A 17,673-nucleotide genomic window follows, 5' to 3' on the forward strand; every position below is an offset into this window, starting at 1 on the left:
ACTTGCTGCAAGCAGTGCAGCTTGCCTCTAACAAAGCCCTGTTTTCTCTCACGGCTCTGGTTGCTGGCAGCAGAGCTGGGGAGGGGGGCTGCACTGGCCCTGTGTTTGCCTTACTTTATGCCCACGCTCTGCTTTCTTGTAAGAACAAAACCCACAGCCACTGTTTTCAGCTCAGCACCTGGCAGGAGTGGGGCCTGTGCTGCTGCTCGCCTGTCTTCACACAAGATGGAGGCACGAGGTGGCCAAATGGTGAGCTGCAGGATTCCTTCAGCACGCTGCAAACCCCATGTCTTCTGCAAGGAAGAAGGGGCCTTGCTCCCCCTGCAGCACTGGCCTGAAATGCCATCTGCTCACCCAGCAGCACGGGATGCAAAGCAGCAGGTCAGAAAAGTGCAGCAACACCCTGTTCTGTCCCAGAGTGGTGGGGAATGGTTTTAAAGTGAGACAGGGGAGGTTTGGGTTGGAGATGAGGAGGAGGTTTTTCAGCCAGAGGGTGGTGAGGCACTGGCACAGGTTGCCCAAGGAGGCTGTGGATGCCCCATCCCTGCAGGCATTCAAGGCCAGGCTGGATGTGGCTCTGGGCAGCCTGGGCTGCTGGTTGGTGACCTGCACACAGCAGGGGGTTGGAGCTGGATGAGCACTGTGCTCCTGTGCAACCCAGGCAGTTCTAGGATTTGTTCCTCTAAGCCTCTCTAAGGATGCTGTGAGGGCCAGCATGGAGTCAGGGACCAGATTGAGGAATTTTCCCCAACTTTATTCAGGCTTTGCCTTCAGCTTCTGAAGGTAAAGAGAGCAGCCTCACCCATTCAAACACCACAGCAGTATTTAGAGAAGTCGTTCAGAACGATCTATGTAAAATAAACTTTACGTACAGCTTCACTTTTATACAAAACAGCAGGTTTTTGGTCTTGTACAAAATATTTGGCACCAGCAGCTTCCAGACAGACAGTCAACCAGGAGCCTGAGGCTCAGCAAGTGGCCTTCACCTGCAGCCCTCAGCGTGCAGTGGAATTGAGGCGTTTGCCTATTGCTGAAGAACCCAGGAGGTAGGAGGAAAGCTTGGGCCTTCCTGTGCTGCATTCACCGCATGGTTCGTAGGAGGGTCCTGAAGTTCTCCAGTTCTCTGACGCTTGTTGAAATCCTGAGGGCAACAAAAGCATTACAGCCACGTCTGCATCACAGCCTTCTGAATACAGCAAGAAAGGGAGCGCTGGCAAGGGGAGCTTTGAGCAGCTCGGAGGGAGAGAATTTAGAAATCCAGCTAAATGAGGTTTTGGTTACAGCCAGGCTCTTTTTAAAGCAAGTACACATGAGGTTCTGTTACGGAGAGACAGAGGAACAGGATGTAACAGAGCTCAGCAGCCATCAGACAGACCCATTAACTGGAGGTCAAGAAACAGACCATAGCATTACCAGCCATGCAGATGGCTGCGTCTCCCTGCAGGAGGAGTTGGCTTCCTCTGAAGGTCTCTTTCAATCGTGCCCCTCATCTCCTTGCTCAATGCATTCTGGCCACAGAGCATCAGTAAAGATGCAGGACTGAGCTCTGAGGATAAGGCCTGGGACTTTCTCTTCCTTACAGACAGGGTCTGCCTCTCCCTGCCAGGACTGCCTTCTGTTTTAAGATGATTTTGAGTAACCCAGCTCACTTTCTAACAGAAAGCAGAGATGAGGACCTGCACAGCTCCCCTCCTTTTCTGCCAAAGCCTCATCCTGCTGCCCCCTGGGGACGGGGCTGATGGCTGCCCAATAAATGCCACTGCTGGAGGGTGGAACTGGGAACAAACTGGTAGAACTGCAGTGTTTGAAGGAGGGAGCAAAAATAGGTAAGAAGAGCAACCTCTGTCTGGGGACAGCGTGCTCCCTGGGCAGTCACAGCATTTCTTAAAAGACTCTGAGTTCTTTGTGTGTTAATCCAAGCACTTCCTTCAATTCCTTACAAAAATACAGCATATAAACAAGTTGCTTTAAATTGTTCACCACTGCTGTTCCACATGAACATCACTGGGCATTTGAGGGCTTCTCTGTAAGAAAGTGCCACCAGCAGCTAACACTGATATTGCCAATGGGCTGATTAAGCTTCAGAGGGATGCAATGCAGCAGCATGCACAAGGTCTCACACCAACCTTCCAAAAGCATTAAACAGAGCCACGATTTCTTGTCTCGTCAGCTGGAATCCATAGGAAGGGCCGCTCTCAGGAATCTTTTCTATCAGGTTTTCAGAAAAGAGGATCTTCAGCGCTGTGCCCAGGCCCTGTGTCTGCATGTGAAAAGGAGATGGTTTAACACGAGAGGCATCCAGAGCCTGGCACGTGAGCCCGACTTTGCTTCCCTTCCTTGTCTTTGCAAAGGTTCCTGTTGACATCAACTTAACAGGGCAAGGCTCAGCCTTCACGTAACGCAGCAAAGAGAAGGAAGCAGGACAGAGCAGGACGTTCTGTTTGTTTGGCATGATTTAGACAGCAGAGCTGCCCAGCAAAGGCTTCCTGCCCAGGTCTGACCACACACAAGGCACAGCACGGATCTGGCTGAGCCCCGGTCCCACAGCACCCAGGTCCCTCCTGCAGCTGCAGGAAGTTCAGTTTCCAACTGCAAAGGCAACAGGCAGCTGCTGGCAGCCCCAGGATCCTCACACAGCCTCCTGCTCACTGGCACTGGTCTGGACCTCGGAGCTGACATATCTAAGAACCGCCTCTGTGCTCCACGTCCCATCAAATGAGCTGCTCCCAGTTGTGCCCCACTCTGCTGACAGAGCTCACCTGCAGCTTCCCCCACAGGCGACACTTGAAGCAGCCAACACAGTCCATTATCTTGGAAATATTCTTGAAGTGTAGCCTGACCTCCTCCTAGGGGAAAAGAGATGTAAACTGATCACAGTTACACACGAACCACGTCTTCCATGTATTAATCCAAACCCAAGTGTGTTAATTCTGTTCAGGCTAAATTCCATGGAACCAAGTTGGTGAAATGGATCCTGGAGCAGATCCTCAGCAGCAGCCAGACTTGGGGTCTTGGTGGGTGAAAAGCTGGACGTGAGGCAGCAGTGAGTGCCTGCAGCCTGGAAGGGCAGCTGTGTTCTGGGCTGCATGAGAAAGGGGCGGCCAGCAGGAGAGGGAGGTGATCGTCCCCTCTGCTCAGCTCTTGGAGCCCCCATCTGCAGCACTGCATCCAGGCCTGGGGCCCCCAGCACAGGAAGGACGTGGAGCTCTGGGAGCAGGTCCAGAGGAGGCACTGAGATGAGCAGAGGGCTGGAGCAGCTCTGTGTGAGGAAAGGTTGAGGGAACTGGGCTTGTTGAGCTTGGAGAAGAAAAGGCTGTGGGAGACCTCATGGTGGCCTTCCAGTACTTGAAGGGAGTGGATAAACAGGAGGGGAACGGCTGTGTGTGAGGGTGGGTGGTGATGGGACAAGGGGAATGGTTTTAAACTGAGTCAGGGGAGGTTTAGGTTGGATATGAGGAGGAAGTTTTGGAGCCAGAGGGTGGTGAGGCACTGGCACAGGTTGCCCAAGGAGGCTGTGGATGCCCCATCCCTGCAGGCATTCAAGGCCAGGCTGGATGTGGCTCTGGGCAGCCTGGGCTGCTGGTTGGCGACCTGCACACAGCAGGGGTTGGAGCTGGATGAGCACTGTGCTCCTGTGGAACCCAGGCCATTCTGTGATTCTATGACGAAGGAACACCCACAACATGCAGCTCCCCAAACCAGAATGAATTGGAGATGTCCAATCCAGCTCCTTGAACCTATTGGGTCCCCTTCAGATGCAGTACTACTCCAGACACATCCAGAATACTCTGCGGGTACAAAGCATCCCAAAAGGAAGGGCTGGGCACTTACCTTTAGTTTAGCAGCTTCTTTTTTATTCCCTGCAAAGAAGGAGTTTTCATCAAAATGCAGTGGAAAAGACCTGAAATGGAACAAAAATGTTTTATCTCCCTGCAGTTTGTGCAGCTTAACTCAGGTTCACAGGAGTACTTGGTTAGGTATGAGAACAGAGCTGACAGGTGTTAAAATACAGCTGGAGACTTTCTGTGTGTGACTGCAAGCTTCTTGCTTCTCCCATCTCTTGGAGGCTTTCAATTTTAGCTTGCATTTCACCTCGGAGACGCTCTCAGCAATTGCTCTGTGGTTTCTAAGCAATTGTAGTCTGTTTTCTGACAGACGTAAGCAGCGAAGGCATGGCAGCGTGAGGAGAGAAATTCAAACACCCACCATGTTAGAGACACCCACTTGCACCTGGTTCTGGTGCCTCCTGCTCCTCATTCTCCCAGCGCTGCCCATCAGCCCAACCCCCCATTAGGTGCACGGCTGGCATTTTTTCCAGCAAAAAACACGACAGCAGGTCTGGCATTTCACAGATGACTCAACCAGGTAGCCAATTTCAGGACTGATGTGTAGGAGGTTATTACGTTCAACTCTGCTAAATCAAAAAGCCAGCCTAGGCTATTAAACAGCGGGCTTAATTACCCCGTTTTGCAATTTGCATGCAGATACCAACGAGCTCCCAGCAGCGCTACCAAATCATGCCATCCCACTCCAAGAAGGAACCCACAACCTGCCTTTCTAGGAGCTTTAAGCGAAAGGTTAAGCAGGCTCAGAGATGCCAGGGTGGAAAGAGCCATTCTCCCCGGGTACCAAACGTAATTACTTGGCCAGGCGGAGAACTTCCAGCAATAGGCTCTTGATGTCTGCATCGTGGCTTTGATTCCCTGTGTACAGCTGGAAACCTGGGCGCTCAAAGAAGGGCAGCACTTTGGATAGAGCCCGCAGCTCAATCAGGTAGAGAAAATACAGGTTCTTCAGTCTTCTGGGGCCTTCCCCTCTGGTGAGAACCTCGTCGAACCTCTGCTGGAACTCCGTAACATTGGGGCCCCATTTCTTCTCTGACCACGTATCTGAGAGCACAGAAACAAAGACACCAGGTGGGCAGACACAGTTCTGCTTCGCTCCCTCCCAGTGTCCCAAGCTCAATGGTGACGTGCATCTCTAACCAAAGGGCTCCAAGCTTTCAGAAGCCACAGCCCTTCCATCAACCCCAACTCTTCCAAGCTGTCTCCCGTGGCCAAGGCCTACGCTGTCCATGCAGTGTGGGGCACAGCTCAGACTTCCTGAAGGATACAGCTGTGGGAGTTCAGAGTGATGTCTGTACACCAAGCCTACCAGCTTTATTCCATTTCAGCACGGACCCCGGCTGTGTGGGATAAGCAAATCATGCTCTCACATCACCCTGTATTTCCAACCCCAGGGTTAAATGGAGATTTGTTAGATAGCTGCCTGTGGACAAGGGATGCAAAGAAAGTGGGAATGGCACATGGAAATAGCTCGAGGGACTTGGAGGAGCCCAGCCAAGCATTTCTCAGTCTGGATGAAATTACTGCTATCTGACTGCCGTAAGAACAGGCTAGGGAGATATGCAATTAGAAACACACTCCAAAATAACCATGGAGGAAGAATAAAAGGCATACGTGCAGGAAGGCTCAGCACAGAGCAGAGCCCAGCATTTGCACACCCAAAGGCATGCAACAAGTGCATTCCTGATTTTGTTACACAACCTGTGTGCTGAGGGAGAGAGAACAGGAGCATAGAAGCAGGACTGAGCTCTGCTGGCAGGGCTGCACTGGCATTTAGCTGAGCCACGGATCTGAAGGCTGTGCCAATTAAGAGCTGATGCAGGAGAGCTCAGGCAGGAAGTGGCAGTTACCTTGTAAGAGGTACCTGGCGCTCAGGTGAATGTTGATGCTTGCATGGAGACCAGAAATGAGCCTGTAGAAAGCTCGTTTCTCTATGCAGACACCTGGAGGAAAAGAAGAAAAAGGGAAAATAAACAACAAGCATTTTAAGATATTGAAAGCATATACTGAATTTTCCTCTCCTGACTGTCAGATGGATCTCACCCAACCCCAGAGCAGCAAGCAGCCCCCACCCGCTCCACGGCCATTCTGCATTCATCCCAAGAAGAGATGCCAGGTTTAGAGAGAAGGATTACCTTTCAACCACTTGTAAAATGTCTGCCCTGCAAACAGAAGGAGAAAGAGCACGTCAGTCTGAAGTGCCTTCAAGCAGCAGGAAGGCTCCACCACACCATGGCATTTTTAGTTTTGCTTGTAGTTGGAAACACTTTTCAGGGGACAACAGGATGATGCACCAACATGACAGGGCTGGGCTCTGGAACAGGATCACTGGCACAGGTTGCCCAAGGAGGCTGTGGATGCCCCATCCCTGCAGGCATTCAAGGCCAGGCTGGATGTTGCTCTGGGCAGCCTGGGCTGCTGGTTGGTGACCTGCACACAGCAGGGGGTTGGAGCTGGATGAGCACTGTGCTCCTTTGCAACCCAGGCCGTTCTGTGATTCTGACACCCCTCACCCTCCTCCCCCCACCACTGCTCCCACGGCCAAAAACCTGACACCACCCTTGAGACCAGACCTAGAGCAACTCTGCTCACTCCAGTTTGCAGAAGCAGGGATAGAGGTGGTAGAAGAGAGCACCAAGGGTTTTCCTCCCCACTATTCTGTCTGCCTGATGTCTCTATAAGGCAGTGGTGGCAGCAGACAGATATAACACATGGATCCTTCCCACCCAACTTGGCAAGAGCTGGTGGGGGGCAAAACCACTGTGTGATGCTGTGACCTACAGGGAAACAAAGGCCACAGATTGCTTTCTTTAATGCTGAGTGTGGAGAGGGGGTATTTTTATTAGAAAGAAATGAAACAGCACAACCAAATGTGTACAATCACACAATGCAGCGTTTCACATTGGCCCTTGCTACCACCTGCTTGAAAATAATCTGGAGAACAGAAAAGGATTTGGAAATAGTTTGGAGGCAGGAAGGATGTCCCACAGACAGGCCCAGTACCACAGAGCACAAACAGCTCCGGGGCTCAGCCCTCCCAGCAGGGAGCTGCAGTGAGGCACACTGCTCCCACCAAATGTCTTCCAAAGCACAGCCTGAGAGCTGCTTCCTCAGCAGCAGCCAGCACTGAAAAAACCACACCATGAATCCTGATGACTCCCAGTATTTGTGTTTTTAACCAGAAGACCTGCTTCTGGTATGGGCAAAAACAGTGTGCAACTCACCTCCGTCGTCTCCTGATGAGAGGAAGGCGCGAGTGGTGGGGAGAGAAAACAATAAAGGAGATAATTACACACAGCCAAAGCTGAACAGCCAAGCACAAACATGAAGATTGCTCTGCTAACCTGCTGTGGCAGAAGGACGAGCCTTCCCAAGGAGGTTCGTACATCTTCCTAACACAAAACACCATCTCACTAACTGCAGCAGTGAGGTACCTGGTGAGCAATGCTCCCAATAACCTGACCCACACAGGAGGGGTCTGTGTTTGTAAAGGAAGTTAAAGCAGAGACGGGAAAAGAGGAAAGGCAACTGCCTCCTGTATGACCTCTGACAAGATACTCAGAGATACTCTCTGCTTCCTGCAACTCACCAGCCATTTGCATCGACACAGGCATCAGGCCTGACCCTGTTCTCTCGTCCTGTTTCTTTTCTTGCAGACAGAACTGCAGTCCTTCTGTGGTGCCTGTGATATTTCACCCATACCTTGCCCCAAACAGCAGCACCTCTCATGACAAACACTGGGATTTTAAAGGGCACTTAGTTCGTTATTGCCATGCTTAATGTGTGACTCCTCCATGCAAAGCTGAAAGGAGTGGGAAAACCACCTGCAGAGGTTAGGGAAAGTCCAGACATCACCTTAGAGGACACTGCTGGAGTTCAGGCCATCAGCATGCTGATGATGTTCAAATGTCTGGGCATGATGTGGCATCAGCAAACACGGGCTCTCTTAGCAGCCTTGAGCCCGCAGCTGTCTGTATGCTCCTGAGACCCCTCCCAACTTTCATTTACACTGTTCAGTCTTTGCCTCTAAGGCAGTTTCTCCTATTAAATGTTTTCCCCCGAGGATCCCAGCCAGGGTCTTATTTCAGTCCCTCCCAGATGGTTTGGCGTTGCTGAGCACAGAAAGCACTGATGCAGGGTTCAGCTCTGTCCCCAGCCTCTCCAAGACCCTGAGAATCAGACCTTCCTTCTCCTTCTGGGTGCTGGACAACCATTCCATTGGCCATAACTATTGTAGACTCGATGAAGAGCTGTAACACAGCCCTCGTTCAGCAAAAGTAGCTCACACAGTATTTGCTGCTCTTGTAGCTCAGAGCAGTACGCTACCAAACCACTTAGCAAGATGAATACGTGACTCACCTCTACCAGATGCCAAAGGTCTTTTCACATTCTGAGGCCTAAGAGGAAAAAAAGATAGATCATTTAGGTAAGTAAATACATGACTGTCTCCTTACTGTGCAGAAACAACAGCGGAAGAAGTTACTTTTCTGCAGCCAAATAGCCTAGGAAGATCTAAGAGGTCCTCCTGCTCCAACAGAAAAAGAGTAAAGAGAGATCAGGTTTTCTCTTTTTTCTTCCTTCTTTGTGAAAAAAAAAAAGACATCTGGGGAAAATCCAGTGCCTAGAGGAGTGCTCATGGACATCATCTCACGGCCCTGGTGCAAAACGATGCTGCAGTGTGCAGAGAGGAAATCGCTGGAAAGGTGACACAAGGCACACAAGACTACAAGCAGCGTCCACCAGCACAGCCCCAGGAGCAGACCTCAGCAGAGATCCCACTGGCAAAGACTGGGCAGGGAGCTCGTGGTACGACACCAGGGAGAACAGGGCTGCGTGATGAGGACCACATCACACCAGGGATGCACAGCCTGCTGGACCCCACTCTGCAGAGCTGTGGTACAAGGAACAGCCTGGGGCAGCCATACGGCTCCTCCCTGCTCCCACAGCCCGCACCTCGCAGCAAACACTGGAAGATGGGGGTTAGCAGAGCAGCTGTAGCACACGCAGCCCCTCTGCAGAAGTCAGGGCTCACAGTGACTCCAGTGTGGCACCTGTGTCCCAAAGCACCTACTTGAAGCAGTTTTCTTCATAAATACTGTTCCATATCTTCCAGGCATCCGGCCCTCTGTAGCCAGTGTAGCGCTCGGGGTTCAGGAGCAAATCCACATACTCTGCGTCGGGGGAAAGGATGTCTGTGGAGCAGAACGCCGGTCAGTGACGGCAGCTTCTAAAGAAACAGCACCTTCCAAAGCCAACCCAGCCTCCCCTCTGCGTACTGAGCAGCCCTCCAAAAAGGCAGGTGCACAGCACTGGCTGCACACTGACCCCCTGCAGCGCCACAGATGGCAAAGCAGACTCTGAGCACGCTCACTGACTCGCTGCAGGACCCTGAGCAGCAGCAAAGCTTTTGATTATTTTTCTACAGGATAGGGCATGGGGAGGGAGAAGAAACAACATATGCACTTCAGGCTTGCTGGAATACCACACTTTAGCCTCAAAGCTGTGCAGAGAACTTGAGCTGCTTAGAGTTGGTCAGGTCAAACGGGTCGTTATACCATCAGCTTCACAGAAGCTGTCTGAAGAGTCATCGTGCCATGTCCACTGGAGCACTGCCTGCTGGGTTTCCTTGCTGCAAAGAAAGGACGAAGAGCATCAGACAGAGCACTGATGCTGAGGTTCCTTCAAGACAAGCATGGGCTGTGGGAAGAAGTCATACCTCAGTGACTCATCCACAGCCCCAAGCCTGCTGGCTTCTTCACATTCTTCAGCACGGCTGTTGGCTTCCTCTGAATACTGCATTGAGAAGCACAGATCAAAACATGGGCATGCTGATGTTGTAATTTGGCCTTTGCTGCACATATAGTTTAAGCATCAGAAACACTTCTAGTCTAACAACTGATATTTCCACAAGATGTCTGCAAATAGTCAGGGCCTGGCGCAGCTGTGGGGATTGCTGCAGGGACTCACAGCAGGCTCTGACACACTGGACCCTGGGGAAGCCTCCAAAGGGCTTTTATCACTCACAGTGACTCAGAGTCCCACAAGCAGCATCACTTTGTGCATGCAGACAAACCTACCTTGTAACTTGCAGATCTGATTCCATCAGGGACTTCGTCCTGAAAGACAAAATTGGGCACGTGTTACATCTGAAGCTGACAAAGCCTTTCAGTCTAATGTTTGAAAAAGATTAGGAAGGTTACAGCAGCTCCCAGGGCTTAAAAGGAATCAATCAAAATCCCTCAGCTTAGCTTACACCATCTCTAATTGCTGGCTCCTCCACAGTCAAAAGTTAAGCAACATTCCCAGTGTTTTATTTTGGTTTTTCGCAAGAATCTCATTCTCAATAGCTCAGCAGCCTTCCACCAGGCCGTGCTCTGCTCACCAAGCACAAGGTAGAAGATGCCAACCCAGACTCCAGAGCAGCTGCTGGCTGCCACCCCACCTCCAGGTGATGCTGGCAGAAGCCCAGCTGCCTCTTTTCAGCTCTTGCAGCCCTGATATACATCATCCTGAAGCCTCCCACAGCAGCTGTATGGAATTGCCACCAAAGGAGCTGTTGGAAGGGCAGGGAAGTGCACGGGAGAGGGGAATGAGGTGAATGTAGTATACAGATCAGAATGTATAGAAGGAGTGCTGTTCTCACACGCACACATTGCGCTCTGTTGCTGCCATATCACCTCAGACATTTTCCAGCCAAGCCAGCAGCTGCATTACTTCAGGTTTCACAGAGCTCCCAGGTGAGGGGCAGACATCTCCATGGCATTATACTTTAAGCTATGCACAAAAATAAGCTGCAGTTGTTTGGTAAATGCATGCAATTAGGGTCTCCTCCTGCCCTTGCACTGTACCACCAGCATAGCATATCCCAGTGCAGCCTCAGCACACAGAGTGCTCTGGAGACCCCAGCAGGAGCATGTAAGACAGCCTGCAGTTGCCTGCCACCCCACAGAGCCAGGCTGGGGGCATTTTCACCACATCTACCAGCCCAGCAACCAAGTCCTAATTCCCTCCCTCTTTTCCCCTTCTTTTCAGACAGACCCCTGCAGTCACCATGTTTTCTTCCAGATCAGTGAACAAACCCCTTCTGTCCAGGATGCAAAGGCAAAGGTATCTGCTTTTGTGCTGGGAAGCAGGACTCTGAAAGAGCTATTTTATGTATAGAGACTGCTGGAAAGGGCTTGGCTGAATTCATCAGACAAAACAAATTGCTGTGTAGCTCATAGGGTAGCGGGCTGACCGTGTGCCAATTAACACAGTACACAGCACCAGGGGATTGCCCCTAAAATCATTCTACTAATGCATCAAATAAAAGAGGGGCCAGGCCAAGAGCTTCCAATGGTGGAGGGCTGGCTGTCAGAAGCCCAGCCTTTCTTCAAGGTGTCAGAATTCACCATTCGAGCTCTTCTTTAGGGATCCCAGCAGTACTGTGCCTGAGGAAGCCTCTTTTGCAGCCACAGCAGAACTGCGGCTCAGCAGCCAGCACAGAAGGATCTTTACCTGCTGCAAAGGCCAACAGAGAAAACAGAGAAGTGACTGGTTCTCTACTCACAGACGGGCAGGGTTTGACAGCGCAGTCTCTTATTCCACAGTGACTGTCGTCATCCCAGAAAGGACAGGGTTTCTTTAGGTTCACCTAAAAATAACACATCACCCTGTTACACGCTTCTTCCGTGCAGCCAAGCCAACCTTCCACACCACAGCCTGCCAGCATGCACTGCTAGCTCACTGAAAGGCCTCTGCTAACACAGCGCAGAGCTGAGCACTGCAGTGCAAGTGCAAGCAAAGCTCCTTCACTTCAAAGGCCTGATCTCAGCCTGCCACGCTCATTCACGTGTCTCCCATGCAGGATGTGTGTACTCATGCAGTACAGCCAAGACTGTGCTATTGGATGTTCTGTGCTCACACCTTGATGCTCTTTGAGCACTGACAACCCTTTCTGGTTGGGTATTTTGTACATCTTATGAGCCAGCAGGTCTGCTGGTGATTGGAGATGTTCTAATCTGCAGTGCAGCAAAGTTCATAGAACCACAGCACGGTCTGGGTTGCACAGGAGCACAGTGCTCATCCAGCTCCAACCCCCTGCTGTGTGCAGGTCACCAACCAGCAGCCCAGGCTGCCCAGAGCCACATCCAGCCTGGCCTTGAATGCCTGCAGGGATGGGGCATCCACAGCCTCCTTGGGCAACCTGTGCCAGTGCCTCACCACCCTCTGGCTGAAAAACTTCCTCCTCATATCCAACCCAAACCTCCCCTGTCTCACTTTAAAACCATTCCCCTTGTCCCATCACCACCCACCCTCACACACAGCCGTTCCCCTCCTGTTTATCCACTCCCTTCAAGCACTGGAAGGCCACCATGAGGTCTCCCCTCAGCCTTCTCTTCTCCATGCTATCAAGCCCAGTTCCCTCAACCTTTCTTCATAAGAAAAGAAGTTGAGAACATCTTAAACCCTTCTTATGGAAGAACATCAATTCTTTTTTGTCTGCTGAAGCAATCAGGAAACAGTCACTGTTCAGCACATGACCTTGGCAGGTAAGATTCTGGCCACAACCCAAGCACACCCAAACAAACCCACAGTTAGTCACACAGATGCAATCTCAGTGAATGGGAGCAGACGTCATCTAACAGCGATGGCCTGGCATAACTGCAATCACTTCATCTGACTGACAGCTAAACCAGGCTTTCCTCATTGACAGGAAGACACCAAGAGCATCCTCATCATGCAATCTGGACATCTGTCATCAGCTCTTTTGAGCCCTAATTCAACAAACTGTTCTACTGCCTCAGCTCCTCAGAGGAAACAACGCTGTGGAACGAAGAGAGGCTGAGGATGCCCCACTTCTGGAGGCATCCAAGGCCAGGTTGGATGGGATCCTGGGCAGCCTGGCTGAAAAAGGGGTATCTGATTGTAAGAGATCAGCAATAACTTCCATGGGACAAAGAAAGAAAGAAAAAAAAAAAGGATAGCAAATCATTGAGAAATATTCATCTATTTCTTGTATGGGAAACTTACTTTGTAGTATCTAAAATAGTCACTTTCCAGAAGTTGATTCAGCCTAGGAAACAGCTTGTAGTTGTTGAAGGCATCGATGGTTTCTACATCACACGTGCAGTCGTCTAAATGGCCAGTGACCTGTAGGTGCAGAACATCAAGCACAAACAACTTGGTCAGCACAGGTAACACCATTCAGGATTTTCTTTCATTTTCCAGCAAGTCATTGCCCTAAATCTGACCAGAGCAAAACAGCACTGGTTCAGTGGGCTGGTGGTGATGGGTTGGCAGTTGGACTTGATGATCTCAGAGCTCTTTTCTTACTTTAATGGCTCAATAAAGCTGAACGTGCTGAATTGCCAAAGAATTCTTTGTGATGCATCCTTTAGGACCTGTCTTTTGCCTGTTGTTGGGGGCAAGCAATTTTTGTCCATAGGACAAGGGGAATGGTTTTAAAGTGAGACAGGGGAGGTTTGGGTTGGATATGAGGAGGAAGTTTTTCAGCCAGAGGGTGGTGAGGCAGTGGCACAGGTTGCCCAAGGAGGCTGTGGATGCCCCATCCCTGCAGGCATTCAAGGCCAGGCTGGATGTGGCTCTGGGCAGCCTGGGCTGCTGGTTGGTGACCTGCACACAGCAGGGGTTGGAGCTGGAGGAGCACTGTGCTCCTTTGCAACCCAGGCCATGCTGTGGTTCTATGATTAAACACATTTTTCCCCTAACACACACAGGTATGTTAAGAGTTTACTGATGCCAGAGCAACAGGCATCAGGCAGACACTGCCATCTCTTCAGGGAGCAGAGATAACACACAGCTAAACAAGACACATGTTTTTATCAAGACCAAACCCAGCTGACACAGCAGCCCAGGCTCTCGTTTGACACCAGCATGCCACTCTGGGCAGGGTGGCACACAGCTAACAGCTGCCATCAGCATGAGGGTCTAATTAAGCAACAGTAATGCCACCAAAGGTTACGGCACTCAGCTAAAGTCCCTGCTGCAGCCATGTGATGTGATTAGAACCACAGAGACTACAACAGCCTTTCCCTGTGCCCCTGGCAGCCGTTTGGCAAGGAAACATCTGCTGCAGATCTGCTGCAGGAAGCCAATACTCCTTGCATCATCCTGAACAACTCACGCTGTGTGAAAGCCCCGCAGAAAATAAAACCAAAGCAACACAAATTCAGCTGTGGCTTTCTGACACGTAGCTTACTGCCTGCGTGAGAAAGACACACAGCAGAAGGAGATCTGCTGCTTCCCAGCCCCATGATGAGCACTCAGGGAAATCACCGTGTGCACAAAGTGAGCATACCACTCATTCCCTCTCAGTTGGGCACCAGGGAATTTCCCCGCGTGCTGAGGTAGCAATACAACAGTCAGCAGCTGCCATCCACCAGGAGTAGATCAGTTTAAGACCAAATTGGTCATTTTAAATGGGTACTGCTGATTTATGAAGTGAGTGTGGGATATTCATAGTGAGAAATCCCCTGGCTGCCTCTGTTCCAGAAGCTCGGCAGATCCTGGCAGCAGCCAGCACAAAGCAGCATTCCCCCAGCACACAGCCCACAACCCTGCAAGCCTCAAGGAAAAGCCTCCAAGGAAGAGTGTCCTTTGCAATTAGGGCAAAACAAATTACTACGTGTGGAGAGAAGAGGAAGAGCCACGTGAGAAGCGTGGAACACATGGCCTGATGCGCATCCGAGAGCCCTCAGGTCACTCAGAGAGGCACACATCAACCTCCCCAGAACCACAGCGATCACCACTGCAGGAGCTGCAGCAGCAGAGCTCCGTGCCCTCTTTCCGAGAAGGAAGGCAATGAGCCCTCGCCCTCAGAGCACACAGAAAGGGGAGGGGAAGAAACCACAGCCTGCGTTGGACAGCCAGCACCTTAAAGGAACTGCAGGTTCCCCCGGGCAGGAGGGGAAGGAAGCCACGCTCAGACCCAGGGTGGGACTCGGTGCTTAGGAAACAAAACTTCTTCATTGAAGGCACTGATGGTTTAGACTGAGCCACGCTGATTTAAGTGGGTGTGAAGGGAAATACAGTGAGCCCCAGTGCCCTTTGCCACCTGAGCAATCATTAGTGCTAAGTCACTGTGCTGTGCAGGTTTGCTTCTGTTTCTTGTATTCACACTGAAGCCCAACACCCCACTGTACTGTACTCTGCAAAGTAAGTTTGCAAAGTAATGGAAGCTAAGATTGTCAGCATAGCAATGAAGATTTCCACTAGCCTAAACCACCCCCATTAAAAAAAAAAATACCAGCACCCATTTGGTAATCCAGTTACCCAACATAAACCTGTTTCAAAATTAAGAGGGCTAACCAACAAAAATAGAAAACCCCAAACCACACATTCCTGGAAACCTGGCAACCCCTGAGCAAGGCAGCCTGCAGACTGGGCCATGCCTCAGCTGCTCTAGAAATTACCTTCAGAAACATCTGTACAATCTCCAGCTGGCGCTGCTGGAGCTGTGGTGCCCCATCCCTGCAGGTGCCTGAGGCTGTGGATGGGCTGGGGGGCACCCAGCCCACAACAGGGCTTGTGGGACTGAATGGCCTTCAAGTCCCACCCAAGCCAACCCACTCCATGGTTCTGTATAATGTTTGTACCAGGCCTGAATTTGCAAGGTGTAGCGGCCAAATCGAGCTAGAGCTAACCCAGCACAATATCACCCTGTAAAGAACTCCAGGTAAGCACACTCCTGAGAGGGTGATGCCTTAAGACACCTTCCCTACTCCCGAAACATCTGTCTTCAGCCTGCAACAACGTGAACAGTTGTTTCAGATGAAACAGAACTTCATCAAGTCTCAAACGGGTGCCACACGCTTCCTGGCACCTGTGAAATCACTGAGCTCAGCAGCAGCCATGGGTTCTGCTCCACCCAGGCAGGGTGTGGGAGCCCAGCATGGCATGGGATGGGCAGCAGGGCTGGGTCTGCCCAGCGGGGAGAGATGTAATGGAGCCGCTGGGACAGATGCACACCCCAATGGCTCCAGCTGCTGAGCAAGCAGCCAGGGATGTGCTCTGCTGGCTCTCCAAAGTGCCACAGCGTTGATGTATCCTCCATGGGTGCGTACCACAGGTTGGAACATCACCTCACGTGGACTCTGTGTCATCCTTAGGTTTGGCCTTTGCTTCGTTCTCCTTTGTCTCCATCCCAGGTTCCAGCAGCGATCTTCATCTCTTCCCAGTTCACTCAACATCACAGAAATGCTCCTGGGCTGTGGATTTAGGGCTTTCTTTTCTCGCTACAGGCTCCCTCCCTAACCCATACACCACCACTTACTGCACAGCTGGGCAGGAAACAGAGCAAACTCCTTTCTGCATCTCCCACATGCAGCTAGAACAGAGCACAGGAACACTACAGAGAGTATGTATCACCTGCAAGTATCTCTTAGAAAAGAATCTGCAGCTCCAGCTTCACCCAGAGGGCGGTGAGGCACTGGCACAGGTTGCCCAAGGAGGCTGTGGATGCCCCATCCCTGCAGGCATTCAAGGCCAGGCTGGATGTGGCTCTGGGCAGCCTGGGCTGCTGGTTGGTGACCTGCACACAGCAGGGGGTTGGAACTGGATGAGCACTGTGCTCCTGTGCAACCCAGGCCATTCTGTGGTTCTGTGATTCCAGTGTTCTGGGCAGTACCCCCTGTTCCCTCCCACAGGGACAGCAGAGCCCTCTGGGAAGCATCAGTTTAACAAGAATGCAAGAGTGGCTTGAAAGTCTGCTCAGATAACAAGGAAGTCACTTGCCCAGAATCACCCCTAATCCATCATCCACCTGGCCAGAGGAACAGCCCCCGAAGAAAACAGCAACAAACCACAGCACAACGCCAGCTCTCTGTGCCCAAGGAACGAAGCCTGCAAGCCATCATCGTGGCCAGAACAGCAGAGCTTCTAGGAGCAAGGGCTGCTCATACCACACCGTGCTCCTGACTCAGCCTGACGAGGCAAACCTCACAAAGCAGGAAGGCACAGCGATAAAGAAATGAAAAGCACAGGTTCAGCTCTCTATCAGCACTGGTTTTGATCTGCCGTTTCCATCACAAACCACGCAGAAGGCAAAGCCCCAGCCCCGCGCCTTTTTTCCCACTCCCGGCTTCCGATTCACGTTTCAGCACTGATTTTCACGCAGTTCTGAGCGGACCGTCGGCCGCCGAGCGCACCGCAGCCACTCGCACTCACGCAAAGCGAAGCGAGCGGCGACCCACCTCCAGGCACCAACCCTAGGATGGCAGCTCGGAAGGCACCGCGTGCTGCGATCCCCAAGCTCGGGCCGCCCCACGCAACGAGCGCAGCCTCCCGCCAACCCTCGCAGCTCACCTGGCAGAAGCAGCGGCGCTCCGCCGATCCGGGCGACCCTCGGGGAGCTGCGGGCAGCAGAAGGGTGGCAAAACCCAACGCCCGCAGCAGCGCTCCGCCCGCCACCATCTCAGCGCCGCCGCCGAGGGTCGGAGGAGCCGCGCTCCGCTCCGCCCCGTTCCGCTGCCGGCTTCTGTCCCGCCTTGCGCCGGCACGTCGCGCCCACTGACTGCGTTGGCAACGATCCGGCGGCGTTTCGTCGCCGGACGGGGCTCCCAGCGGGCGGAGCGCTGCTCTCCCCCGCCCCGGGCTGAACGCGAGCACGAAATAAAGCCGGTTCCATCCACGAGGGCCGCACCAAAAGTAACGCCCGCTGTTTTGGGCTGCGTGTCGGTGGGACGGCGGCCCTGTGCCCGCGCTGCGGGGCGTTGTGACAGACGGCAGCGGAGGGGCTCGCTGACACAGCGTCACGGGAGCAAAGGGGCGGGATAGAGAAAATACACGGCGGTGGTGACTGCGTTGAAAAATTGCGGCTTGTAGCTGA

The 17,673-nt window shown here is 52.1% G+C and overlaps 1 protein-coding gene across 1 annotated transcript; it reads right to left on the bottom strand.

Moving 5' to 3' along the window:
• Window positions 1–738: 738 nt before the first annotated feature.
• ERO1A (endoplasmic reticulum oxidoreductase 1 alpha) lies at window positions 739–17,282 on the bottom strand. Its single transcript, XM_042867934.1, has 16 exons — window positions 17,151–17,282; window positions 12,858–12,977; window positions 11,395–11,478; window positions 9,923–9,961; window positions 9,562–9,638; window positions 9,401–9,474; window positions 8,917–9,037; window positions 8,205–8,242; window positions 7,070–7,081; window positions 5,981–6,007; window positions 5,696–5,788; window positions 4,643–4,889; window positions 3,832–3,901; window positions 2,760–2,846; window positions 2,127–2,260; window positions 739–1,141 (listed from the first exon to the last, which is right to left on the bottom strand). The coding sequence occupies exons 1-16, from the start codon at window positions 17,256–17,258 to the stop codon at window positions 1,081–1,083; spliced, it is 1,392 nt and encodes a 463-aa protein (XP_042723868.1). The 5' UTR covers window positions 17,259–17,282; the 3' UTR covers window positions 739–1,080.
• Window positions 17,283–17,673: the final 391 nt, after the last annotated feature.

This window comes from Lagopus leucura, unplaced genomic scaffold, assembly GCF_019238085.1.
Source record: "Lagopus leucura isolate 7727_CA_CO unplaced genomic scaffold, USGS_WTPT01 Super-Scaffold_1, whole genome shotgun sequence".
NCBI lineage: Eukaryota > Metazoa > Chordata > Aves > Galliformes > Phasianidae > Lagopus > Lagopus leucura.

Bases quoted from the DNA above. Each gene is read 5' to 3' on its own strand.
- ERO1A (XM_042867934.1), bottom strand. From the start codon at position 17,258: ATGGTGGCGGGCGGAGCGCTGCTGCGGGCGTTGGGTTTTGCCACCCTT. The intron at 5,789-5,980 runs GTAATCCTTCTC...CTTTTCCTCCAG, and splicing joins ATTTTACAAGTGGTTGAAAG to GTGTCTGCATAGAGAAACGA. The intron at 1,142-2,126 runs GTTGGTGTGAGA...TGTTGCCCTCAG, and splicing joins CTGTTTAATGCTTTTGGAAG to GATTTCAACAAGCGTCAGAG.